Source organism: Hyperolius riggenbachi, chromosome 3, assembly GCF_040937935.1.
Source record: "Hyperolius riggenbachi isolate aHypRig1 chromosome 3, aHypRig1.pri, whole genome shotgun sequence".
NCBI classification, from domain to species: Eukaryota; Metazoa; Chordata; class Amphibia; order Anura; family Hyperoliidae; genus Hyperolius; species Hyperolius riggenbachi.
This window is the reverse complement of record NC_090648.1, coordinates 220,576,579-220,603,999: the sequence shown is the minus strand read 5'-3', so window position 1 is coordinate 220,603,999 and position 27,421 is coordinate 220,576,579. Positions and strand designations below refer to the sequence as shown.

Sequence of the window (27,421 nt, the reverse complement as noted above, 5' to 3'; positions counted from 1 at the left end):
ATCCGCTCGGTGGATAGGTCAAAACCAGCCTTATCCGCCTGCTGACAGACTGTACCCACGGGCAAACGGTCTGACGACCCATCGTTTGAAGGAACCAGGCGTGTGTACGCGCCTTAATACTTTAAAGCGGACCCAAACCAAACATTTTCTTTAATTAAAAATATTTAGTTGCATTACTCTGACACATACAAAGATAAATAAACACTCCTTCAAACCTATGAGCATCTCAGTGCATGCTTTTCACCCTTCTCTTTTCATAACTAGGGTTATACTGGGGGCAGCCATTACCAATTCCTCCATTGCTACTCCACCAGTTTGCCGGATTTTGTCCCGGCAACTTGAAAGGAAGGGAGGGGTTCCTCCAATAAAAGTAAAATATTTTATATTTGTCATTATGCAGCTGAAAAAAGGCTGCTATTTATTATTATAATTTAGAAAATAGATTTTATTTCTGAAATCTTGTATTTTTAATTTGGGTCCATTTTAAGCTATAGACCCTGAACAGGCATGCATATCAGATCAATGTAGAATCTGATATGAGGTACCTGAGGTGTTGACTCTGTGGAAATCCATTCAGATATGCAGATTAGATGTCTATGACAATCTGACAAGAGTAGCTGCATGCTTGTATCAGGTGTGTGATTGATGCTGGGAATACACAATGCGTTTTTGAGGCAGATTGATGGTTCGATAGATAATTTCCAACATGTCCAATCTTACTTTCGATCGTTTTTACCTCTCGATTTCTGATAGAAGTGAATGGAAATTGATAAGAAAAGATAAGAGAATAGAGCGGGAAAAACGAATCGAAACACGATGGAATGGCAAATCGACCGCTAAAACACAGTGTATTCCCAGCATTAGACCCTAATAACCAGAAGGATCAGCAGGACTGTAAGGCAACTGGTATTGTTTAAAAGAAAAGAAAAATGTCAGCTTCCATAGGTCTCAAGCCTCTGGTTCCTTTTTAAAGCGTTTTCCTCGTCATTATTCGCCCAGTGAAGGGGACTCTTGCTTCTCAATCGATGTGAATATGAGCAGAATATCTTACAACAAAAACTGCTTTATATACATTACTAAAAAAGCCTTACCTGTGCTGCAGCTTCAGTCAGGCCACACAGAGCTTTAGATGCTACGCCTACACACTCCCCAAATGATGGTAAGTCGCCTGTTTTAGCATTCTGGGAGATTCCTGCCATTGATTCTCCGAGGACCTATTATTATATTATAGAGGAAGATTCAACCTTCAACATCAGATACAAATCGCCTCTGTTATGTGTACTCATTACATTACCTTAGAGTTTTCCATCACGCTCTCAATACAATCGAAATAGGACAAATCACTGACTGGCTCATTGGGATTCTCAAGCATGCCTTTTGCTGTCTGAAAAATGGAAATAAATGACAAGTTCTTGTTTAAAAAAAATGCACTTCCAGACAAAACACATCCTTACTGTTAAATAGAAAAAAATGTGCAAAATGAGGACTAACTTGCCAGACAACTGCTATGTAACAGGTGATCTAATACAGCACCTGCCAGAATGGTAACTGGGTTCGTCTACAGCTCTCAGTACGTACAAAGGAAATTGTAGGCGTGCGGTCCAAAAAGTACTTAAAGCCAATCGGAACTTTAAAGAAAACCTGTAACAGAAAACAGTGCCCCTGGGGGGTACTTACCTCAGTAGGGGGAAGCCTCTGGATCCTATTGAGGCTTCCCTATCCTCCTCCGTCCCACGTTGGTCTCGCTGGACCCCTCCGAACAGTGGCAATGTAAATATTTACCTTTCCGGCTCCAGTGCAGGCGCAGTAGCGGCTCTCAGATTGGGATCAGGTGGAAATGGCAGATCCCAGTCAGGTCCGCTCTACTGCGCAGGCGCAAGTTGCCTGCGCAGTAGAGCGAACCCGATTGGGTTTGGCTACTTCTGCCTTAGCCCATCAGGGAGCCGCAGGCGCTGGAGCCAGAGAAGGTAAATACTGCAGGCGCTAATGCGCCTGCACCAAAGCTTGACAAATTGTCGGCTGTGGCTTTGGAGGGGCCCAGCAAGACCACCGTGGGACGGAGGAGGACGGGGGAAGCCTCATTAGGCTCCAGAGGCGTCCCCCTCCCGAGGTAAGTACCCCCCAGGGGAACTTTTTTTGTTACAGTCTCTTTAAAAAAATCATCAGCCAGGTAAGGAGAGTGAAGGCTCTAGGTCCTGTAGAGCCTTCTCGGTCTCCTCGTTGCAGCGGCAGCTCCCCCATTTGAATCCCCCACCGCGGGGGACTTCTGAAGTCTTCGGGAACCTGATTGCTCCCGAACAGGTGGCTCCATACTGTGACTGCGTGAGAGAACATGCTTGCACAGGCGCAGTACGGAGCCGCCTAACGCCAATTGGCGTCATGTCCTGGAGTCGGCTACTGAAGGAGATTGCGCGCAGGGTGCGCGCGCATCTCCTTCTCGGGGGGCGGAGCTCTGCCCCCTCTTCAGTCTCCGAGCGGACTATTTACATAGTACAGCGCTGCGATCAGCAGCAGCGCTGTACTGGGGACAGCCGTGTGACACGGCTGTCCCCCTGGGAGACAAGAGAGCGAACGGCTCTCATAGGCAGAAGCCTATGACAGCTGATCGCGTGATTGGCCGGCTGGGGGAGGGAGGGGATTTCTAAAAAAACAAAAAACAAAACTAGAAATAGTAAAAAAAATAAAAAATAAAAACACGAACATAAATATTTATTTAAAAGAAATAAACACAAAGGGGGCGATCAAACCCCACCAACAGAGAGCTCTGTTGGTGGGGGGAAAAACAGGGGATCACTCGTGTGCTGTGTTGTGCGGCCCTGCAGCTTGGCCTTAAAGATGCAGTGGCCAATTATGACAAAAGCAGCAAGGGGTTTACCACTGTGGTCCTCAAGTGGTTAATGTGACTGGATCCGCTGGTGATGATGCCAGGAGTGGAGCCATGTTATGTTGGTAGCGTTCGCTATGCTGCAATTCAGCAGCGTAGCGTGCACTGACTGCCCACTTCCCCATTAGGCATGCTACGATGCCAATAGGCTATGTAGCATGCAATGACACTAATTAAGGCACTCTTAAGCCCTTTGCTTTGAGCCCACCTATTGATTAAAGCAGCTCTTACATAACAATGTGCCTCTGTAATATATTTAGGATATTTAGCCTTTAGTCCAAACAAATATATGGTAATATGCACAGTATCAGAGGAGGATAAAACGTGACTGTAGTACATGTCACACTGTTTTTTACAATAATACTAATGCAGGTATACTTGACCCTTTCCACCCACTCAGGGGTTATGGATGCAGACTATCTGCAATACCTTCTCACTCAGAATGTGAATACAAAGCACCTCATAATGAATGGCTGACGGCCAAGTTCTAGGTTCAGGGCTGGGCCGAGGCGAGAGGGTGCAGGGTAGATGAGGGTGCACAACTCACTCAGGTATCATTCTCCTATTGTGTTTGAGGCACAGAGAAATAAGAAAAGGGGATATATGGCAGTGACAGCAAGCCTGATAACTAGAGATTAAGGTGTTGGGGGGTTGGAGGCCCTGAGGTGCCTCTTAGTCTAATAGCAATTAGTTTGTGATGGCTGGGGTGGGAGGGATGGAGTGACGCACTTTGATGTCTCAGCCTTGGGTGCTGGAGGACTTTGTCCTGGCTCTGTCTAGGTTTCTTTTAATACTGCACAGTATACAATAAAGTTGTGTGTGGCTTAGGTAAGTGATCTGCAAACTTGGCTCTCCAGCTGTTAATGAACTACAAGTCCCACAATGCATTGCGGAAGTCTGACAGCCACAGTCATGATTCATAAAGCAAATGCAGTGTGGGACTTGTAGTTCCTTAACAGCTGGTAAGCCAAGTTTGCAGATAACTGGCTTAGGTGAATGTATAGTACAAAAGCACATCAACTGATGGGAACTGCTTTAGACTGTATGTGGGTCTGAATCCTCACATTTTCTTTCTACCCATGACTACTAAAAGCTGTAATTTTCTTAATACAAATTACCGGAAACAGTTACAGTTCTAATCAAGCTTACCTTATTGGCACAGTGTATACTACATGTTCATTTTTACAAAAGTTGGAAGCCATACATTACTACTACATTATGTAGGCTCCATGGTCCATTTTAGTATGATCTTGAGATGTTTTTGGTTTTATGTCTGACTTGTGTGCGCCGGTTGCTCCAGAGTCTCTCTGACAGAAAATGCTTAATGGATATTTAGGAATAGATTACATTTTTTACCCCCGCAATGTCCCATATAACTTTGCTTTTATTTTGGATCTATTTCACACTAAATGAATCTTTACAGCTGACATGGTCTCTGTACAACTGAATTTGATTTACATGAAAATGTATTTGAACCAAATAATAATTAAATCACTTTAACAGAATTATCCTAGATGTGAAATGGGGGTACTTCATAAATACTAGGACTTTAGGTGCATATCATATCAGAAAACAGACCTCCAGCTCACGCAGAGCATTGTCACATTCCTTCTGCCCCGGAGCCTGCTGAGTACATATGGTGATTAGCTGGTTTATGCTCTCTGTCACGGCCCTGGAAATGCACAAAACACATTCTGGGAAACCATAATGTACATGCTGGCACTCTGTTCGCACAAAAACACTTTATACATAATTTCTTATTCAGTCTGTGAGATCAAAGTACAGCTATGCCTAGGTAAGAAGAAAACAAAGCATGAAGAAAAAGTAGGTGAGAAAAGAATAACAAATACATGGGAATCAAAGAATAAAGCAGTGTATGTGATACAGAGTGGAGAGGTGTGAAAATGAAGCCTGGTCATGTTTGGAAAAACAGACTGGAAAGGTGTGGACAGCAGCAGACAAGAGACATGACCCAGACAGAGGATGAAAGGGCTCTCCCACCTTGCAGCTGCTGCCAGAAGATTCTTAGCACTTGGAGCCCCAGAATCCACAGAAAGAGATTTAGCAGCAAGAAGTAGCTTGCTAGATGCCATTGAGATTGTCTTCAGGTTCCCTATAACTTGTATCTGGTCATCTTTATTCTATAAAATAAAAACAACAGTGTAAGAGGTCTACAGTGATTACAATTAAATGTGTGGTCATGCTTAAAGAAAAAAAAACACATAGCTGAAAAAAGCTAATGAAATTGTACTTTTTATACAAGTATGTATACAACTTTGGGCAAATGTCATTTTGCAGCTTGATAAAGACTTGAATGTTGAAACAGCAGTGTGTGTGTTCCGATTAGCTTTAACACCACTTGTCATCAATGTTTTGTCATGTTTGTCATTGTGGAAACAAGACACACCTTCAGGCTGGTGCAGAAGTATTTAAAGAGGAACTCCAGTGAACATTTTACTGTTGGCAGGTGATGTAGCTGCTGCATGGTTTTTGGCAGTTGTTTCTATGGCTGTGTTCACTCATAAAAAGGAGTACATTTCCAGCCCAGTCCTGTCAGTCTGATATCAATTTTATTTGTTATCCCTAACACAAGGTTTATTGGTACAGAGTTCAAAATACAAACAGGCACAGACGCATTTGGTACCCACAAAGAATGAAGAGCAGAGATACAAGTGCATCAGTTGTAACAGGGTTACAAAACATTCAGAAGAATAGCATAGCCACAAATTACAGCAGATTATACTCTACAACCAAATAAACCCTAGCAACAAACAACCGTAGAGTCCCTAACATCCCATTAGAAACTGTACAATAATAAGTAGTACGAATACAAAGAACATGTCCTAGAAATTGGTAAGTGCAAAATGAAACTGGGCAAGTATTCATCAGATGGGTCAGGGTCAACCTTGACGACTGATAAATTTAGAAGGTAAGGCTGTTAACATGTACCCCTATAGGACTGCCATCTCTCCCATATCAAATTAAAGCAATCCAGGTGTTCTAAGCTAGTGTAGAAAACCCTGTCCATCATCATGACCATATCAAGACGTTGTTTGACTAGGCTGAGATCCAGATCGAGAGCCTTCCATCTAAAGGCAATGCTCCATTGTGTTTTGTTTGAGTTTTGCAATGGCTTCTATGGGTGTATTCACACATAAAAAAGTAGAAAAATGATGCAAAACTGAATCAAGAGAAAGCGGTGGACATCCATTTTTTTTTAACTTAAAGAAAATGTGTACAGTAAGCGTGAGGAAAAAAAATTACTTAATTTCTCTTAAAAAAGGAATGATATATAAATAATTTTGAGGTAATATGTGCTTTTTGTGATAATGCAAAAGACAATCAGCCTTTGATCCGCCAAAAAAACAATGACATTCCATGAGTCAGTGTTTGTCAGTGTGTGTATATATGTGCAGGTCGTTTTATTTTTTATTTTTTTATTTTTATTTTTATTAGTCAGCAAACCTCTTCATTGTGGCACTTACGGAATTCACACTATAACAGTCTCAGCAATCATGATGTTGACAACCCAAAAGTATTTTTTCTATTTCTACAACTTAAACTAGTTTGTAAACGTAAAACACAAAATGCACTAAACAAAAACAAGTCTGACCTGTGTCTGTCCAGCCATTTCAAGTCCAGCATCAAGGAACTCGTCAAAATCGTCACTGAATTTTCCTGAAGCAACAGCCAGCTCCCCACTCTGCCCTCGGGAGGCATGGACCACCTCTCCTGCGGCTTGGTTAAGATCTTCTGCTGCCTGGTTTAGCTCACTCTGTGCCTCTTGGAAAGACTTGGTGCTTGGTGGAAGCTGAATGGACAGTTCAAACATGTCATTGCTATTTTAAATATGAACATAGACCTACACCATAATAAAATAAATGGCAGCGCATACAGCAATTTCCTAGAAGAAAAGGTTCTGTGCATGCAGTACTGGTAATACAACATTCCTAAGCTAGTAAAATGAGGACACCATCTCAGACAACCACTTATTTGAGATGTCTTTGCAAACTGCTAAACTTAATTTAAAAGCTAAAATGATGCAAGTAAATATAGATAGTATTTTTAGAGTTTATTCAATTAGCAATACTTGATATATTCTAAAAGCTCACATTAATCAAATATTTCATAAGAGAAACTAAAGACAAAATCCTAAATACACATGCATGAATGGGTTTCCTTGCAAAGGCTTTGTAGTTCTGTTAAGCCAGTTTTATGAATTGCATACCTCTGTCATACAGCATCATTAGGTAGGTGACACCGTTGTCTCTGATTTTAGATTTACAGCTTCATGTGTCTCCTGCTTGGTCAATTTGTCAAACAGTAAGTTAAAATCATCAGTCTAGTCAGTTTAATTGACTAGCCAGAAGGAGTATTTATTTATACCTCTAGCTGTGCTAACAAAGGTGAGCAAGACAAGCAAGTCATACCTCACCCTGAAAGTGTACCTGAACTCTTGCACAGGACAGAAGGAAAGCAGAGAAGTGTATTTAGAGAGAGTTTAGCCTGTCTGATTCCGCTCATCTGTGACTTACCACCACCATAATTTGATATCTTAATGGGCCCATACACTGGTCGATTTCAGCCTTCGATTGATTGATCGAATCTATAGAATCGATCGATTGGAAATAGATTCTTTCAAACCAGCAAATCGCTTGATTTGCAATTGATTTCGATCGATTCGATCTATCTGACAAAATGAAAAAACTAGGTCGATCTGCTGCTGGCAGCAGATTGACGGCCCATAGAGCTGCACCGGATCTAATGGAGCAATAATGCATTTAGATCGATTTTCAATAGATTTCCAATAGATATCATTCTGAAATCTATTGGAAATCTGTTCCTAGTGTGTGGCACACATCAGATAGATTCCTGTCAGATTGGACTTGACAGGTATCTGACAGAAATCTGATGGTCAAATCTGCTGCAAATCTAAGTGTATGGCCACCTTTAGCTGAGTGAGCTCAAGAATCTCCTCTGCCAGTGCAGAGCAGCTAATCTGTAAACACAGGATGTTAACAATTGGTCTGCTTCCAGGAAGTAGACACACTGCAGATTTATTGTAGGATTTTTATCAGCTGTAACAAATACATGTTTTTCTTTAAAAGCTATTATGCTGTTGTGTATATTTTAGAGCAGAGAGGACGTTCTGAGTTCAGGTCCACTTTAAATTTTCAGTCAAGATATCTTTCTTTATAATAATCTCTCAGCCTAAGCCCTCGTACACAGGTATGAGGACTGTTGCCCACAGGGATCGGGATTCGATACCTCCGGTAACAGTTTGGGGCAGCGTTCTGTATAGATGCATCACTAATCTAGAGTTTAGCGATGTGTCCATTCTTATAGCGTGAGAAGGGAAGATGCACAGCACACAACACAGTAGCTTCCGGCTGGTGGGGTGAGGAGAGCATAATGCATTCAGGGGGTGACTCAGCATTACTAAAAATGCAACTTGCTGGATCTTTACGAGATGTTGTGTTGTACCAGCTCACCTGCTAGATTCTAAACAGAGGTGGTCACTTTGGGCCACCTCAGATGAGTTTAATGTAGTGTGTGCACGTAGCTCAAGGCCTCTTTCAGATAGTAGGGTGAAGGCAGTGAATTCAGCTGCTCCCTGCTGCAGCCAGGTGCCTGTTAGCCTTCGGCACGTGAAGTGGAGAAGCAGACATTATAACCATGCTCAGATGTGGCATTGTGGGTTTTCTTTGCTGCCAGATGTTAAATGCTGCCATGCATAGGTTTACAAACGCTGCCATTCGGTTGCGTAACATTGTAGCCAAAAGGTGCTTGGTGGCCAGCAGATGGGAAGCTTAACTGCCCAACAAGCCTCCCCTGTGAAAGAGGCCTAAAGGTACATACACATTTGAGACTTGGGTCATTCAAATCATCACTCATAATAGTTTGACTGAAGTAGATCCTGCCATTAGTATAATAATAAAGAACAAAATACCCAAGCAACTTGTGACCCAGAACCACTAAGAAACTACAGGGGACTAAAAGAGACCAAACAGCCCTCCTACTAAAAAGCAACGCTCAGTGTAATTTGTATTTGCTATAATTCAGCCTTAACTCTCCTTAGCGGTAAACCTGATTCAGGTTCAGGCCAGAAATCCACAGTTCAGAGCGGTAACCCCGAGCCTGACATGAGGTGGCCACCAGGAGGTACGGATACACATTGCATTGGTGGAGGGTTCTGTGTGTGAGTAGGGTTAGGTTTAGCCATAGTAAAATATCAGTAAACATTACCAATATTTTACTATCGGAGTTCAGCAGGAGAATATGCTAAAATTAGCTATAGTCTCCTAGTGGCAATCCCCTGCTTCCTTTTTTCCAGGTGACTTTTTCTTGTGTGCAGCAGGGATTGCTATGGCCCTATGGGATAGGGCATGGACCAGAATACCCAAGCAGCTCGGAGTGACCCATAATCACTAGGAAAGTTTAGAGGACTAATAGAGACCAAAAAGCCCTCCTACTAAAAAGCAATGCTCAGTGTAATTTGCCTTCTTAAAACAAAGTATTTGCGATAATTAAGCTGTAAGGAAAATTACACTGAGCATTGCTTTTTAGTTCTGTAATTTGCACTAAGGATTTCTAAAGGCTGAAGAGAGAAAATGCATGATTCACAAAGCCTTTTCATCCTTTTTCCTATGTTTTCACCTTATCTATGTTACATTTTTAAGCCCCCCAAGGGCAAAATCCAATATAATTTAAGGTAAGAAAAATATTGAAATGAAGTTAATCAGGAAGAACTTACTTTGAGTGATTGTTTTGCTTTAAAATGCACTGAAAAGTTATTTTTATCAATTAGGTGATAAATAAGTTATGTATGAGAAGCTTTGTGAACACTGTCCACTGTGTGGTAAAATAGTAAAATAAGCTATACATAGTACTGTATATGCAGTGTGTGTTATATATACGCCTCTATTACACTGCCACATTCTTAGCAGGGGTGAGGAAAAAAACAACAACAAAACTTACCGAATCCACCAGAAGCTTTTTGCTGGACTCTCCAATGCTCTTGAGAGCCATGTCCACATCTTTCTGCCCAGGAAGGCAATTCACGCAGTTATTTAATGAATGCGATACGGCTTTGGCCACCTTTGAAATAAAATAAAATTAAAGCATTTAGTCTCTTATCAATATTAAATATAACTACTAACATAATTTTCAAAGATTATTATTTCTGAAACTATATATTAATTTTTTTGTCTTGATGTTACCATTAAAAGCAGATAACACATGATACGATTTATTTTGAAACGTTTGTGTGTCCGACCTGGGCCAGCCTCTGCTGGATCTCCGCATCTCCTGGAGCAACAAGAGCTTCCTTTGCTTCTTGGATGAGCTTGGCTGAACCATCCATCACATCTCTGGCTGAGTCTAGCATGTCATTGGCAGCTTGTGGGTCACTAGTGGAAGCTGCAACCCCTCTAGCTGCTTGTGCCAAGGTTTTCAATGCCAGGGCAGTCTCTCTTGCAGCAACACCTGGATAGGGATTTGATATATCATTAGAACAGTAAGCACATAACATAAAAGACACTATTCAGCATGTTCTGCATTTACTTTTAAGAAGGGAGAACGTGCTTGCTGTGTAAGGAAGCTTCCTTGTCACAGACCTATCAGAGTGCCCATGCTGACTCCAATCTACTACAGAAAGCGGCTACAATGGACTATATAGCAAAGGATGACAGTAGCCTGATCTCAAATCACATCTTTATAGGCCTCCAAATTTCCCATATCTCATTCTGATAGGCAATCTGTGGGGTGTGGTAGAACAAAAAGTGTGACTCATCGAGATCCCACCTCGCAACTTACAGGTTATGTCAAATCTGCTGCCAACGTCTTGGTACCACCATCAAAGGAATTGTAAAGTTCATGCCTTTTGTTTTTGCAGCAAGAGGAGACATACACAACATTAGAAGAGTGGCCTAAATGTTTTGCTAACCAGATAGCTTAAAGCGGAACTGAAGTGGAATTTAAAACTAACTGTTTCACTTGACTGGGGCCTCTGCAAGCCCCCAGCAGCCGCCCTGTGCCGATCCTCCACGATCCTCCGTTCTCCCGTCACCAGCTACTTTGGGTATCGCCGCCGGGCCACTGCGCCTGCACAGCTCTGGCCACGCATATCCTTCACATTCCAGTCTGCAATAGCTTTATTGCAGACGGCAACGCGTAAAAAGGATACGCTTGTGGCCCCTCGACTTAAAGAGAGTCTGAAGCGAGAATAAATCTCGCTTCAGACCTCATAGATAGCAGGGGCACATGTGCCCCTGCTAAACCGCCGCTATCCCACGGCTTAACGGGGGTCCCTTCACCCCCAAATCCCCTCGTTTCAGCGGGGGAGCGCTTCCTGGTTGGGGCAGGGCTAACCGCCGCAGCCCTGCCCCACGCGCGTCTGTCAGCGCGTATCTCCGCCTCTCCCCCGCCCCTCTCAGTCTTCCTTCACTAAGAGGGGCGGGGGAGAGGCGGCGATGCGCCGCTGATAGACGCGACTGGAGGCAGGGCTGCAGCCGTTAGCCCTGCCTCCAGGAGCGACCAAGTCTGCGACCAAGTGTCGCAGTGGGGAGTTTGGGGGTGAAGGGACCCCCGTTTAGTGGCGCTATAGCGGCGGTTTAGCTTGCTAACTATGAGCTCTGAAGCGAGATTTATTCTCGCTTCAGAGTCTCTTTAAAGCCAATGGGTACCACATTAAAAAGAAAAAAGTCAGATACTCACCTAAGATGAGGGAAGGCTCGGTCCTAATGAGCCTTCCCTCTCCTCTCCCGGTGCCCTCAGTGCTGCGCTGGCTCCCCCGTTCGCGTCCGCCGCCGCAGGAACTTCGGAGGTCTTCGGGAGCACTCGGGCTTCCGAAGACGGGCCGCTCCATACTACGCACGCGCGAGTGCGTCATAGAGGACGCCCGCACATGCGTAGTATGGAGTGGCCCGTCTTCGGTGCTCCCGAAGGCTTCCGAAAGCTCCCTTCGGCATGCGGAAGTGGCAGTATTTGACTGAACTGGTCGAATACTGCCACGGGGGATCCTGCGCGGGACCGGGAGAGGAGAGGGAAGGCTCATTAGGACCGAGCCTTCCCTCTCCTTAGGTGAGTGTCCGACTTTTTTATTTTTAAAATGGTAAACACTCACTTTAAAAGTTGAGGAACGAAATGGAGCGGCGGCAGGAGAATGGAGGATCGTGGAGGACCGGCGCGGGACAGGACGGTTGCTGGGGGCTTGCAGAAGCCCCAAGTAAGTGAAAAAATACCCGTTAGACTTACCGGTAGACAGTATTTCTACGAGGCCTCCAGGATGGCCCCTAGTTGAGAGAACCCCGGCCCCTCCCTGGAAGAGAAACACAGGCTTAGCATTTAATTAAATTAAGGAGGTATATAGGTCGGGTGCTCCCCTCCCATCACCAGTTTTTACAGAGAATAACCTCGTGCCCCACGCCGTGAAAGCGTAACTTTAAGAAGACACCACGTGAGACAGGGAGGGAAGTATGAGGGCCATCCTGGAGGCCTCGTAGAAATACCGTCTACCGGTAAGTCTAACGAGTATTTTATCCTTACGTCCTCCAGGATGGCCCCTAGTTGAGACACCACAGAGAAATCATACCTCATAATTAGGGTGGGATAACCGCTTGTAAGACCTTTCTTCCAAAAGACATATCTTGATTTGACAGAAGGTCTATTCTGTAGTGTTTGATGAAAGTCGTTGGGGTAGACCATGTTGCCGTTTTACAGATCTGGTCTACCGACGCTCCGGCCCTTTCTGCCCACGAGGTGGAGACTGACCTCGTGGAATGAGCTGACAGATGGGCGGGCGCTGGTTTGTTCGCCATGACATAAGCTTGGTATATTGCTTGTCTTAACCATCTGGAAATTGTATTTTTACTTGCTGCCTGTCCCTTTTTTTGGCCCTTAAACATAATTAACAAATTATTATCCTTCCTCCATTCTCTCGTCCTGTCCAAGTAAATCAGAATGGCCCTCCTTACATCCAATGTATGCAATGCCTTTTCCTTCTTGTTACTTGGGTTATTACAGAAGGATGGGATGATTATGTCCTGTTTCCTATGGAAACTTGAGTTTACTTTTGGTCTGTAAGTCGGGTCTGGCCTAAATATAATTTTGTCCTCCAAAACTGTCATGTAAGGGTCCTTCATGGATATAGCTTGTAGGTCGCTAACTCTCCTGGCTGAAGTGATCACTATAAGAAAGGCTACCTTGAGAGTCAAAACACTATCAGAAGACTCCTCCAGGGGCTCAAAGGGTGGTCTTATTAACTGTTGTAAGACCAACGACAGATCCCAGGGAGGAAATGTTTGCAGTTTAGTCGGTCTGTTTTTAGATATCGATTTAATAAAGGATATCACATATCGGTTCTTGGCTAGCCTTCTGTCTAAGAAGACAGACAGTGCTGCAATTTGCACCTTGATTGTACTTACTGACAAGTTCATTTCAACTCCATCCTGCAAGAAGTCCAAGATTAAGGGTAAACTGTTCTCTCTAAGATTTGCCCCCTTTCTAACTTTCCACCCACAGAAAGTCTTCCATACCTTTAGATATATTTTTCTTGTTATTTCTTTTTTTTCTGGAATGAGAGTAGTAATCACTCTTTCTGAGAAGCCTTGTCTCTTTAGCAGTTGCCTCTCAGGATCCAGGCTGTCAGCCCTAATCTGTCTAACTGAGGATGGAACCGCTTCTTCTGAGAGAGAAGATCCTGTCTCTTGGGAAGCGTTCATGGGTCCTGGATTGCTAGTGACTTGACCAGTGGAAACTACGCCCTCTTTGGCCACCAGGGAGTGATGAGAATGACGGTAGCTTTTTCCTGCATTATTTTTCCCACCACCCTGGACAGTAGATTGAATGGAGGAAAAGCATATACTAGGCCTTTGCCCCATTCCATGGTTAGAGCATCCTGACTTTCTTGCGAAGATGAAGCCGTGAGGGAATAGTAGTTTGGGAGTTTTGCGTTCAGTGGTGACGCGAATAAGTCCTTGCTCGGAAGTCCCCACTTTGCCACTATCTGCTCGAAGACCTCTGGACATAGTTCTCATTCTGACTCCTGAGTATAGTTTCTGCTCAGGCTGTCTGCTAGCCATTTTTGGGTGCCCCTTATGTAGGTTGCTGCTAAGGACTTCACGTGTCGTTCCCCCCAGTTTGAAATTTCCAGTGACAGGGCTAGAAGATTTCGTATTCTTGTGCCTCCCTGTTTGTTTATATAGCTTATCGCAACTATATTGTCGGAGAGGACCAATACATCTTGGTCCTTCAGAAGCTTCTCAAATGCCGACAATGCCTCTGATTGCTAGAAGTTCTCTGAAGTTGGAGGACCTTGTCTTTTGATCCGGTGCCCAACTTTCCTGCGTTTGTATACCTTGGCAGTGGGCTCCCCAGCCCCATGCACTGGCGTCCGTCATGACCCGTATGGTTGGCTTTTGAACCCAATGACGTCCCTGCGTAAGGGTTCTTGGTTGTAACCACCACTCTAGGGACTCCCTTGTTTTGGTATCTAATACCCTGGTTTGATTTAGGGATCTGTGATTTTTGTCCCAATTTGCCAAAAACCACTGCTGCAGACCTCTTGAGTGAGCCTGAGCCCACTGGACTGCGGGAATGCAGGACGTCATTGAGCCCACTAAAGAGAACACTTGTCTCAGTGTTACCTTTTGTAGAGCCAGCAGGTTCCGAGACTTTCCGGTAACCTTCGTTACTTTTTCTTCTGGTAAAAATATTTTCTGTGACATTGAGTCTAAGAGGTAACCCAGAAATATTTTTGACTGAGCTGGTACAAAATCCGACTTTTCGGAATTTATTATCCAGCCCAAAAATCTTAGGGTCTGAATGCAGAGGCATAGATCCTTCTCTAGCGCTTCTGCCGTTTGTCCCATCATTAGAAAATCGTCTAGATAAGGGACAATCATTATACTTTTCAAATGAAGGTAAGCCGTGACTTCCGCCTTGATCTTCGTGAAGATGCGCGGCGAAGCTGCGAGGCCGAAGGGGAGCGCGCGGAACTGGTAATGGCAGACCGAATTCCCTACTCTTAACGCAAACCGGAGAAACTTCTGATGTTCCAACCAAATTGGCACATGGAGGTAAGCATCCTGGAGGTCCAGGGTGCACATGAAGACCTCCGGGGATAGAAGATTCCTCACTGAATAAATCCTTTCCATCTTGAATTTTTTCTCATGAAGGAAAACACTCTTAAATTAAAGTTCTCTTCTCTTAAATTGATAATTATACGGTATTTGCCCGACGGTTTCTGAACTAAAAAAAACGTGGGAGTAGAATCCCTTCCCTCGCTGGTCTGGCTGGTAACATACAATCTTGGGGGGGGGAAGAAATTTCCCTGAATTCCAGCCTGTAACCTTTCTCTATAATGCTTAAAATAAATTGGCTCTGGGAAACTGTACCCCACTTATCTCTTAAGTACAGTAGTCGCCCCCCCACCTTATACTGTCACTTGGTGTCTTTGTTCCCCAGGGTTGGAGGCCTCTGGGAAGTGGAAGCCCCTCCACCTCTGCCCCGGGAGTAGGACCATATTCTTCTGGGATCTGAGGCTTTACCCCTAGACATGGTAGCGCCTCTCCCCCAAAAGTATTTTCTTAATTGTCCTTTTTTCCGTTTATCCGGAAACCTTTTTCTTTTGTCTGTTGATCGGGTTAGAACCTCATCTAGGTCCTTTCCGAACAATAGGGAACCCTGAAACTTCATGGCACACAACCTTGTTTTGGACATTACATCCCCTTCCCAAGTTTTAAGCCAAGTGGCTCTTCTGATTGTATTCACTAGAGCCAAAGCCGTAGCCGCCGCTCTCAGTGACTCTACCAAGGCATCAGCGAGAAAAGCTAGGGCTCTAGCAATAACCGGGAGGGACTCCAGTAGCTCCAAATGAGGAGTACCAGACACCAAATGATTCTGTAACTCATCTATCCAAGTTATCAAATTCCTGGATACACACACAGACGATATAGTAGGTCTACGCAAAAAGGAAATAGCTTCCCAAGCGCGTTTTGAGAGAACCTCCACCTTTTTATCCATGGGGTCCTTGAGGGCCCCTGTATCCTCGAAAGACAAGTCTGCGTCTTTAGAATACTGAGAGAGACTAGCGTCCAACTTAGGACACTTTGCCCATCTCTGAATTTCCTCCTCATTAAAGGGGAACCTCCTCTTAAAGGATTTTGGGATAGCTAACCTCCTTTCAGGCGTTTCCCACTGGTCAGCCATAACAGAATCAAGGGCCTTATGAATGGGAAAGACCCTTCCTGCAGGGACCTGCAACCCCTTATAGATCACGTCCTGTACTGAGGTCTCCTGAACCGTCATAGGGATCTGCTCGGAGTCATAAATTGCTTTCAATAACTCAGGGGTCTCCTCTGCACTGAACAGGTACTTAGAAGCTCTTTTCAGTACTGGTCCTTCCCCTGAGTCATCCTCAGAGGGCCCCTCCTCCATCTCTTCTACCTCCTCCACTGAGGAATCATACTGTTCCTGATCCTGTACAGAATTAGATCTCTTAGTGCAATGAGATGTCTGCGGAGTTTGTGACCCCTCTGAAATAACCGATCTGAGTGCCTGGAATGTAGTTTGCATCTCTGCGGTAAAGGATGCTAAAAACTGTTTGACCACCTTAGATGATTCCTGCTCTGCAGAATCATCCAAGCATTTCTGACTTTTAACCAAGTGTCAGGTAATTTAGCATTGCAGGAATTACATCTCCTAGATTTATTTTTGTGTTTAAGGGATGTAGTTTTCCCAGAGTCTTTTGCCTGTGGAAAAAACAGAATATAAACAGTATAACTACCTGACCTACACAGTGCTTACAAAGGTCTAAAGCTCCGCTTACTATACCTGCACTTGGCTAGTCACTTCCGTCTTTTTCGTGGGCTCCATTGCAGCAGTTGAGGTAGCTAGCTTCAAAAGCCGGCTTCCAAGTGTTCCGGGCTCCTTATAAGGCACCCGGCGGCTCCTCCCCCTATTCCAGGGGACCTTATGCGCCATCTTTATTACTGGCAGTCAGAGCCCTTTGCCCTGCTGCCGTTTAGGGAGGCGGATTGTGGGCATAGCCCTAGTGCCCCCTCCTGCGCTGCCATCCTTTCGCCGCGTTTGTTTTCCGGAGGTCTGCGCTTGCTACAAGCCGACTCCATGTATCGCGGCGGGGAAGCCATTCACCAACCCCTCCAGAAGCGCGTCAGAAAAAGGGGCGTGGCTTAACGCGGCAAAGCTCCGAACGCCGACCAAGCTTCCGGCCTCGTTCTTCCGCATAGCCTATTGCCCCTGCCTCCGCTTGCCTCAGCCCACGGACAGCCGGAGGGATGGCTATCCCTCAAGACGACAGCTCCCTGCCTAGCTCCCGCGGGAGGCCTCCAGCCGGTCCCAGCCGCCCAGAGACCTACAGACCAGGTAGGAAAACCAGGTTTACTCACCTCCTGGTCTGTCTGCCGGCAACACCATACCAACAGCACCCGCAGGGTCGCATGGCCGGTAGGGTAGGGACGGAACACAGTGGCCACAACGTCTCCATCACATGGCCCCTAGTCCCTAAGCAGCCCGTGTAACCTGCAACGAGGAAACACAGTGAAAACTGGTGATGGGAGGGGAGAACCCGACCTATATACAGTACCTCCTTAATTTAATTAAATGCTAAGCCTGTGTTTCTCTTGCAGGGAGGGGCCGGGGTTCTCTCAACTAGGGGCCATCCTGGTGGATGTAAGGATAAAGTTTGTTTTAAAATACTCTTCAGTTCCACTTCAAGGTGCTTTTGATGAATGAACCTACACCTAAAGTGCTGTCTTTAACATCAAAGAAGTTCTAAGATTATAAACAGACCTTACTCGAGAAAATGTACTTAGTGGTTATCCCAGTAACTAGAGAAATTAGTATATTGTTATTAATTCTATTAATCATTGTTATTAGAATTCTATGATTAACTTAGATAGGCTTGGTCCTTTTCAGGTGCTTGTCTAAAATGCTGCAGGAAGATGGTGATATTGGATACTTTTTGACTTGTCTTTCTAATTACTTGTTTTGCATTTAGATTGTAACTGTCTGTAGACTATCTTAATACCATGGCTGTATTGTTTACCATTGAAGAAACATATTGCTAATGTATCATTATGGAAAATTAATTTTCTTTCTTTGTGATTGCTTTGTTTTACATGTGACTAATGTCTTGCTCCTGTGTCTAGAATGCTTTACTATTTTTATAATGTTTGCTACCTCTTTCTTATCAATAAATAACACTGATTAAAAAGGAAAAATAAAACAAATACAACTGTCACCATGTTTGATTTGACTAAAGGCTTGCATATACTTGCACCTTAAGCTTAGCTGATTTACCCACGGCACAAGTTGTTGTACTCGTTTATAGCCTGATGAAGTGGGATGAGCCAACGAAACGCATTGCAAAATTTTTGGAGTATATGAATACATTCTTTTTGTTGAAAAATTATTTTCTTGTGTCTGCATTGAGGTGGTAAGTCCACCACTAGCCTCCCTCTTTGTTAAACCTTTTATCAATATTTACACCAATGGCAACTCTGTAACAGTGTTTACATTTTGAGTCCACCCCTAGTGAAGGGGATTTGGCCCTTTCTTTGTGAGTATAATTCTTACAAACCACCTTTTCCACTTCACTAATCCAGTGCATACTACACTATACCGGGCTATCGGTGTCTCCCTCCCTTATCTTTTCATTCCTAGTTGTTTGTGTATAGTTATGTGTATTGCAATAAAGCTTTTGTATCTATTTTCTTAATGATTAGATTATCTATATTGTTAGGGGTCTATGCAACTTTAAATTTTAGATGCTTGATAGGTTTCTCTGGGACACACGCCCTAAGGGGGTGAGTCTTGGAGTATATGTACCTTGTTAAGATTTCAATTCTGTAAGGCTATGAGTAAGGACACCCAGTGCAAAACACGTCAGCCATTTTTATGCTGTGTCTGTAACTTGTGAATTAAGCATTTTGGACTTTTCTAACCTGGGAGTGTGCAGACTTCATCTCTACCACAGTTCCCTAGCATTTTGGCTTCCAGCATCTCCAAACAGGGGGATAGGTAGAGCGGTGTTTCCCATTTTTTCTACTGCTGTGAGACCAGTCATAGGGTGACACTGCACTAGGGCTTTGCTAATCAGAATCAGGATTCGTTTATTTTGCCAAGCATGATTGGGGCCATGCCTGGAATTGGATTTGGCACATTGATCGCCGGTGATATGCAACCAAGTAGCAATCACCCCCTAATGTGAATTAGTCACAACAAAAGTACAAGTGATTTTTAGCAAGAGATTTGACATTGATTTTCACTGTGCTTTTGGTTTTCTATACTTACTACAGATTCGCAATTGCTGCAAAAATGCTTCATGCAGTGCTTTTGTAGAGTTTATGAAATTGAATCACTCCAGTGTGTAATAGTCCATATGATTACATTACCCAAGCCCTTTCCAAAATGCTAGCCAATGGAAAATAGCAGAAAAGTGATTTTGGTGTGAAACATACCCGTAGAACATTAGCAAGAGACACACGGAGAGGGGATTAATGCTTTGTTACCACTTGAGAAGAAAACTGACTTTTTTGTCCGTTTTACTGCGTTGCAAATCTGACGGTAAACAGATCCTATACAGGATCTGTTCAAACTTAGTAGTATGCAACGGATCTGCTGTTTGCGGTAAACGGACCGCACTTCCGGGCATACACGTTTTCCATATAGCCTATGATTGAAACGCATCCGCCCCAAGCTTCAACCAGACCACAGCGGACCATCAGAGTGGACACTACACTATCCTCTCCCACTGGTTGTTCGTGGTCCAGCTGAAGATGGGAACCCAGCCTAAAGCTGGGTACACACGGCAGGGCTGTGGAGTCTGAGCAATTTTGGGTACCTGGAGTCGGAGTTAGTGGTTTCAGTAAAGTGAGGAATCGGAGTTGGATGATTTTTGAACCAAATCCATAGCCTTTGTAAAAATTAGACTAAGGAGTCGGAATCTGAGCAATTTTGGGTACCTGGAGTCAGAAGTTTTATAAAATGAGGAGTCAGATGATTTTTATCCCGACTCCACAGCCCTGACACGGTACAATTTTCCGTCAGATCGACGGATCTATTAGATAATCTCCAACCGGTGCGATCGGATTCCTATCGATTTTACAATTGATTTTAGGTACTTAACACTCTGATGGAAAATTGTACCCTGTGTATGTAGCTTAAGAGAGAAGGTGAGAGCATGAACTAGAAGGCACAGATGTGCTCTGGCTAGGGACAGACACTAGACAACGATGAGCAAACAAGGCCTTTTAGGGGATGGATCTAAACCATTTATTTATGTACCAATATTTAACTGTATGAAACGGTTACATAAAAGAAGGTCATAAAACCCCATGTAACTTCAGTATTTCTTTCAATAGAGTTTATCTAGATCATTTTCTATGCACTCTGCTTTTGGATGCAGATCAGAACTCATCTCTGCCAGATAAGACATTATTACACTTTCAGCGAGGGCTGCAGCTGGAAATGCTGCAGATAACAGTCCCCAAAAGCCTGCCTGTGGCTCTATGAAAGAGTCACTGGTGCCATTATGTCTCACTAGCAAGCTCTGAGACTCTATGAAGCAATGACCAAACAAGCACAGTTTACAGTCATCAAGTTGTCATTGCAGAGGAATTAATGAACTGACCATACGGGCAAACTCATACATCATACACATTTCCTAGAAGCTATGGCAATGTATAGATTCCCCAGCAGATGATTTCAATCACAGGAGAGAGAATTTCAATGTGGAACAAATTAAGTTATGAGTGAGGTTTGTTAAAGAACAGCCTTTTTTAATGAGCCACGAAATTCACTACTGATAAAGAAACAGATCCCTCTTTCAAATTCCAAGCAGACAAATGTATTTTTTTGTTTAAAAAATCCCATAGTTCAGTGGGTGGTTTTCTTCCATTTGGAATACAAAGTAACTTGCAGACAAACCACACCATGGAAAGGTTTTAACTATGTTGGATACATAGGCCTAAATTCACTAAGCTCATCTCCTTTCTTTAATAACGTTTCTAGAGTTATCACCATGGTGACGAGGCATGTAGTACTCAGGAAACATTTTACCTCAGGAAAACCTAAAGTTAACTCTTCAATCCTTAAAATAACTCCAGAATTCTTAAGTTAAAGACAGGCTGTTAAATAACTGTGTGTGAAAATAACTACAGAGGAGGTAACTTAACTACAGAAGAAGTAAATTAACTACAGAGGAGGTAACTTAAGGAATGAAGAGATAAGATAGCTCTCCCACTGCGTGGTGGTAAGTTTTCTCTTTCCTTATCTCCAGCATGATCTTAGTGAATTGAGGCCATAGTTGCAAATTATTGGAGGAGATTAGAGGTGTCGGTATGCCCGAGCAGAGTGATAACTGACATTACAGGTGCACTACAGTGAAAAAATTAAGCAGTTAAAATTTGACAGAACCGACAGGTTTTGGACTAGTCCATTTCCTCATCGGGTATTGTAAGGGGTTTTTTTTGTTTTCAAAAGCATTCCTTGAATGGCAGTTGCTAAGTCTAACTTCCAAAATAGTATTCAAGGTAGTAAGGAGGCTGGCATCTTACTATATTGGCAGTTAAGCTGCCATTCAGGAAATGCTTTTGAAAACAAATAAAACCCTGAGAATCCCCCATGGAATGGACTAGTCCAAAACCTGACGGTTCTGTCAGATTTTAACCGCTTACTTTTTTCGCTGTATTGGTCCTTTTTCTATTCCTGCAGTTTTTAAATGTTCCTGCTTGCAGTTTTCTTCTTTTGCTTCCTCTGCAGTTGTCTGCTGTAGAGCCACCATAGCTCAGCTGCTGCTTTGCAACAGAATCAAACTGAATGTAAAAAGATGTGCAAGACAAGGTCTAAACTGTTGCTGTATTATAGCAGCGAGGCGAGAATAGTGCCATTGTGTTTGTCATGTAGTCACTGTTCAGACGTAATTCAATTGCACTGCTCTGCACACTTTACTGACTCATCTGTTTTCAAGTGATTGCTGTGGACATCTAACCTTTGTAAACCAGGTACTTGACGACAAATAATTGTATCTATAAAGATCACCAAGCAGATGAAATATATGAGCTCATATATATATTCAGGCTTGAGAAGGATATGAATGTCAGCTTCATCTCTATCTAGAGAACAGAACTGAACTTTAGTAAAATCACAGGAGCAGGACTGCACTGAAATTTGTATGTATCAGCAGCTGTACTGGGCACCAAGCACACAGTGGCGTAGCAGTAGGGAATGTAGAGGTAGTGACTGCACCAGAGGGGCCCTTTAGGAGACCTCATTCAACTGCTTTATTAGCTCTATATTGGTGCTAAGCTGATAATGGTCGCCTCTATATGTGCTTTGAATAGTGGTAACCATTAGGGCCTGAGCTAACTGTGTCCGCTTCTGTCCGCTTTTTGGCATCTGTAACATTGATATGTAACTGAAAAGCGGACACAACTGCATCAGTGGACTCAGGCCCTTAACAGGCAGTCCCCCCCCCCCCCCCCCTGCTTACACCTCTCTGGCACTCTAGCTGTCCTTGGCAGGTTTTGGTGCGCCACATCAATTGTTATGTATAGAGCACTGGGACCCAGAGCTCCTAATCTACGCTACTGCAAGCACACATGACGCATCATGGCTCTTTGCTTTTAATGTTTCTCCACACCTATGGACCTTAAAAAGCCTAACAAGCTCTGATTTTAATACAACTGCATTGGCTTGAAATGGACCAAAACTACAGCAGTTAGTTTATGCCAGGATTTACAAGACTAAAGCTTCCTACACACTTTCAATAACAGTCACCTAAAAAAATTGTTCTGGAAAAATTCTGCAAACAATTGTACAAAGAAGACAGGCAAGGTCCGCACTCTACTGCAACACAACAAAATCCAAGCAGGCAAAGTGTTCAAGCTTTTATTGCCAAATCGACATTTCAAAGTCACTGAGAACCAAGGACAACTGTCATCAGCCCATGAGGGGCTGATCCAGGCACTGTGACGATGTGGACAGCATGTATGACTGCTGCTGAATAACTTTTGTCACTGACAATCACAGCCTTCGACACATTGAACAACACCCTGTTCTGTACTATGGAGAAGAGTCAAAATTACAACAGAAGAACAATCAAGGTCAGTCAGTAGTTTTCCAACATATTGTTAATGGCATTGAGGGATATCCGTACCAACACCAGATTTCGGAAAGAAGTTTCCAGTTGTTAATCAGCTGACAAATATCTAGTGTGCATACACAGCGCCACTTATAACTGAAAGAAGTAAAATAGTATTTATGTCCAATGAATTGTGCTGGCAATAAACTAAGAAATGTTACAACACTGGTGCAACACAAATCAAACAAACTCTAAAAAATATAAAACAACAAGTTGCACAGTTAGGTCAATTGTCTAAATCACTTATTTATACTGTGAACAGAAAAGAATTTAAAGAATTACAAGCAAGCAGCCAGAGACACACAAGTCTCTTTATAGCAGTGTGGTCTCTTCAGCATTGCCCATATAGTTATCCCAAATGCAATATTTGCATGTGAGCAGGACACAGTGATTTGCCACCATACCCCACCATGGAAAACTCAACAGATCAGTTGGACCCCGAAGCTAGAAGAGGCAATATGCGCTTCTGAGGCTTAACTGCACCACTCGTTATCTTATCATTTTAGAAACCGGTGAATTGCTGCTGGATAATAAATATGAACTGCTTTCCTTTTAATGGTCTATGTACTGTTTGTGCCAGTCATTCCAATTTCTATCAGTTAGGCCTCTAACACAGAGTTTGTATGTTCTCCCTGTGTCTGCATCCACATTCCAAAACATACAGATAAACCCCAAGCTGTGATGGATATGTTACATGGGATGGAAGGGATTACATTGTGCGCCTCTCTGAGGGACAGTGATAAGACAAAAAATAACTGCTGCTGTAAGATGTCTGCGCTATACTAAATTATAATGATAAAGGAATACTAAATAATCCCTCTGTGACAATGAAATACCCTAAAGCAGGGATGTCAAACTGGTCCTACGAGGGCCGAGTCCTCACACATTTTTTATACAGCTCAAATTAATTGATGGGTCTGAATCAGGAAAGGTGTGGTCCATCAGGTAGAACAAATTCCTCTCTTTGGCCTGGTGCACACCAAAAACCGCTAGCAGATCCGCAAAATGCTAGCAGATTTTGAAACGCTTTTTCTTATTTTTCTGTAGCGTTTCAGCTAGCACTTTGCGGTTTTGTGAAGCGTTTTTGGTGTAGTAGATTTCATGTATTGTTACAGTAAAGCTGTTACTGAACAGCTACTGTAACAAAAACCGCCTGGCAAACCGCTCTGAAGTGCCGTTTTTCAGAGCGGTTTGCGTTTTTCCTATACTTAACATTGAGGCAGAATCCAAAATCTGCAGCAGCCCGGGAGTATGCGTTTCTGCAAAACGCCTCCCGCTCTGGTGTGCACCAGCCCATTGAAATACATTACCCAAGCCTATCCGCAGCTGCAAGCGGATCGCAAAACGCAGCCGAACCGCTCTGGTGTGCACTAGGCCTTTCTCAGTACATCCTAAACACTGGCATGGATCCAGCCCTCCAGGCCTGTAGTTCGACACCTGTGCCCTAAAGTAAGCACATACCTGTGTAATGCTCATTCCCCTGGGCAGCACACGTCAGCAGCTGAGCCATCGATGAACCGACCGTCTTAGATGTGCTACCAAGATCCTGGGCACATTTCTCCAACTGCACCAAGAACAGAAAGGAAAATTAGAACTTAAACTCTCTAACAGGAATAACAGTTACTCCCTTACTCCTATGTCACTCGGCCTATTTACAAATGTGGCATTCTGATAGACAGAAAAAATCCATTATTCTGCAGATATAAAATACTTTTCTGCTGATCAACTGATTGCACCAATTATAAAAATGAGGATCAGATTAATTCATCACCACAGTTTGCCTGTCTCCTCTGATTGCCATTTATTGGGCAATAAGTGAAAAAGAACTTTATTTTTTATCCTATTTATAAAGGGGTGAAAAGCCAGATAAACACTTTATAGATTGCCCCATCAACCTGCTCTCTGTAGAATACATATGTTAATGGTCTCCATGGAGTTTCCAGTCAACTGCCTATTCTTAACCTCCATCCTAACGATAACCTCCTCCTGACCTCTAACCTTCACTGCTAACATTAACCTCAGACAGACACCCAGCCATTACCCTTCTCTATCCCCCCACCCCCAGTCAGTTAAGGTCACTTCATACAGACTAAGTTTACAAGAAGGTTAAAATGATTCATTAAATGATTAAATCACAACTAAGTGGCTCTAATTTTGCATAATATATAGCCTTACCATCTGAACAGTGTTGGCTTCCATCTTGAAGGATACTCTATGAAGCTCTTGCAGGACTAGAATTTGAAATTAGGTGCTGAGGTGGCTACATATTGGTGAGCTGCTGCATGATAGGGCCAGGGAGGGTGTCACACAGATTGGCACTTGTCACCTTCCACTGGGCCGAGCACTGCATGCACTTTTATATACAGTATTATGCTATGTCAAGTTCTGTAATCCATAGACATTGGCGACTTTGAAGAGCTCAGCAAGAAAACATTATCTGACCACCGATTTCTTAGGAGTCGATGGGCCTCAGCAAAGGCAGATTTCCACTGAGCCCTTGCAGAGATGCGAGTACACAGTTGAATCCCTATAGCCATGCCATGCACAGCTATAGGGATTTGAACGTGTGAAATGGAAAAACTGCTTTATGCTGCCCAGAATCACACTGAAATGCGTTTTGGATGGCATGCTATTTCTGGAATAGGCGGAGTTTCCCAGTGGGACTTGGATGCAGGGAAACGCTACGTATTTTGCTCCGGTGGAATTGGGCCCTTACTGACAGAGGTGGTAAATCTGTAAAGTATGCAGCTCCACAACCAGTTAAGTATGCAGTGATCCACTTTAGGATTATTATAAAGCTTCCTAATCCGATAATTGTAGATTTTCCTTTACCGTTTCTCCAGGAAGTGGTTTCAGCTGGCCATCTGTAGCTGCCATTTTAGCATCCTGTAATTCATTCTTTAGAGTCTGGACAGCATTTAAGGCTGAATCGATTTCCATAGGGCCACATGCTTCATGGGCCTGAAAAAACAAACAAACACAAAAATATGATGCTACCAACACAGCCACAGATGAACACAAATGCTATCAAGAGAATAGTGATCAATGCACAGATTTCTAGGGAAAAACCAGAAGCCATCAACTCACCTTCTGTGCAGCAGTACGTAGTTCTGCCAGACTGGTTGCAAGATTCTTTGCGCACTGACCTAACTGCATAGCAGCTGCCTGATCAGTCACTGTGGGCACTGCAGCCTTGGCAGATGCCACCATCTTACTTCCAGGCTTTGTTGGGAAAAAAAAGAAAAAAAAGAAAAATCTGCATAAGTAATTTAAAATAGGATGCTTAGATATACAAAAGAAATGGAAGTGATTTTTGTGAAGAAAATATTTCATTTCTTATTTAAAGATCTACAGAAATAGTAAACCAGCATTGATAGCTTGGAGCAAAACAAAGCACACTTAGAAGAGTAGGAAGTTATGCTTCACAATTCTGATTGATAGTGTTTTGAGAAAATATGGAGGCACAAGAACAAGCTTCACAAGGGAAACTGGGGTTATCGAAGATTATTAATCAATAACTCCATAAAACAATACTGCTATGGCAATGGGTCTATATAGATATAGAAATAGATGACAATGGCCTCAATTCACTAAGATCATGCTGGAGATAATAAGGCAAGAGAAAACTTACCTCCACATAAGAGAGAGTTATCTTATCTCTTCATTCCTTAAGTTACCTCCTCTGTAGTTAATTTACCTCCTCTGTAGTTAATTTACCTCCTCTGTAGTTATATTTACATGCAGTTAATAAACAGCCTGTCTTTAACTCTGGAGTTATTTTAAGGATTGAAGAGTTAACCTAAAGACAGAAGAGTTAACTTTAGGTTTGCCTGAGGTAAAAGGTTTCCTGAATACGACATGCCTTATCACCATGGTAGCAACTCTAGAAGAGTTATTAAAGACAGGAGATAAGCTTAGTGAATTGAGGCCAATGTATGCAAAATAAAGAGTAGTTTCTGTTATTTATGCATCTCTCTAATATGTATATGTAGCACTCCACAGAGTAGAAAAAAAATTACGGTACTTTTTGGAATATTAAAACACACTCTTTATCCCGGAAAAAATGGGGAGAAAAAGTCCCTGTGACTTATATTTCAAAGACAGAGAGCCCCAGACTTATGATCGCCTGCCGATACCGCCGACCCAGAGCGACGTCGGGCACTCCCTACCTTGCCTCCCTGTGTGGTCCTCTTGCCCCCCTCCCACGTGTCTCCTCAGCTCCCCGTGTGTAAAACCAATTAGAAGTGTCAAGGAAGAACACCGCTCTACCTCTTCAGACAAACAGAAGTGCTGGAAGCCAAAGAGCATGAACTTTGCCATAGATGAGATGAAAACCGCACACTCCAAAGCTTGGAAAGTCCAAAGGTATTTTT

At 43.3% G+C, this 27,421-nt stretch overlaps 1 protein-coding gene across 2 annotated transcripts in view; it reads right to left on the bottom strand.

Annotated features, from left to right (window-relative positions):
- Nucleotides 1-27,421, bottom strand: part of TLN2 (talin 2) — a 273,188-nt gene that overhangs the window by 55,788 nt on the left and 189,979 nt on the right. For both annotated transcript variants that reach the window (XM_068275770.1, XM_068275771.1), the window contains exons 25-34: nt 26,136-26,270; nt 25,881-26,009; nt 24,510-24,612; nt 10,161-10,369; nt 9,863-9,982; nt 6,498-6,695; nt 4,886-5,025; nt 4,463-4,556; nt 1,295-1,384; nt 1,092-1,214 (exon numbers count right to left, since the gene is read on the bottom strand). In XM_068275770.1, coding sequence (XP_068131871.1) covers nt 1,092-1,214; nt 1,295-1,384; nt 4,463-4,556; nt 4,886-5,025; nt 6,498-6,695; nt 9,863-9,982; nt 10,161-10,369; nt 24,510-24,612; nt 25,881-26,009; nt 26,136-26,270 — 1,341 coding nt within the window. The remainder of the gene's footprint in view (nt 1-1,091; nt 1,215-1,294; nt 1,385-4,462; nt 4,557-4,885; nt 5,026-6,497; nt 6,696-9,862; nt 9,983-10,160; nt 10,370-24,509; nt 24,613-25,880; nt 26,010-26,135; nt 26,271-27,421) is intronic.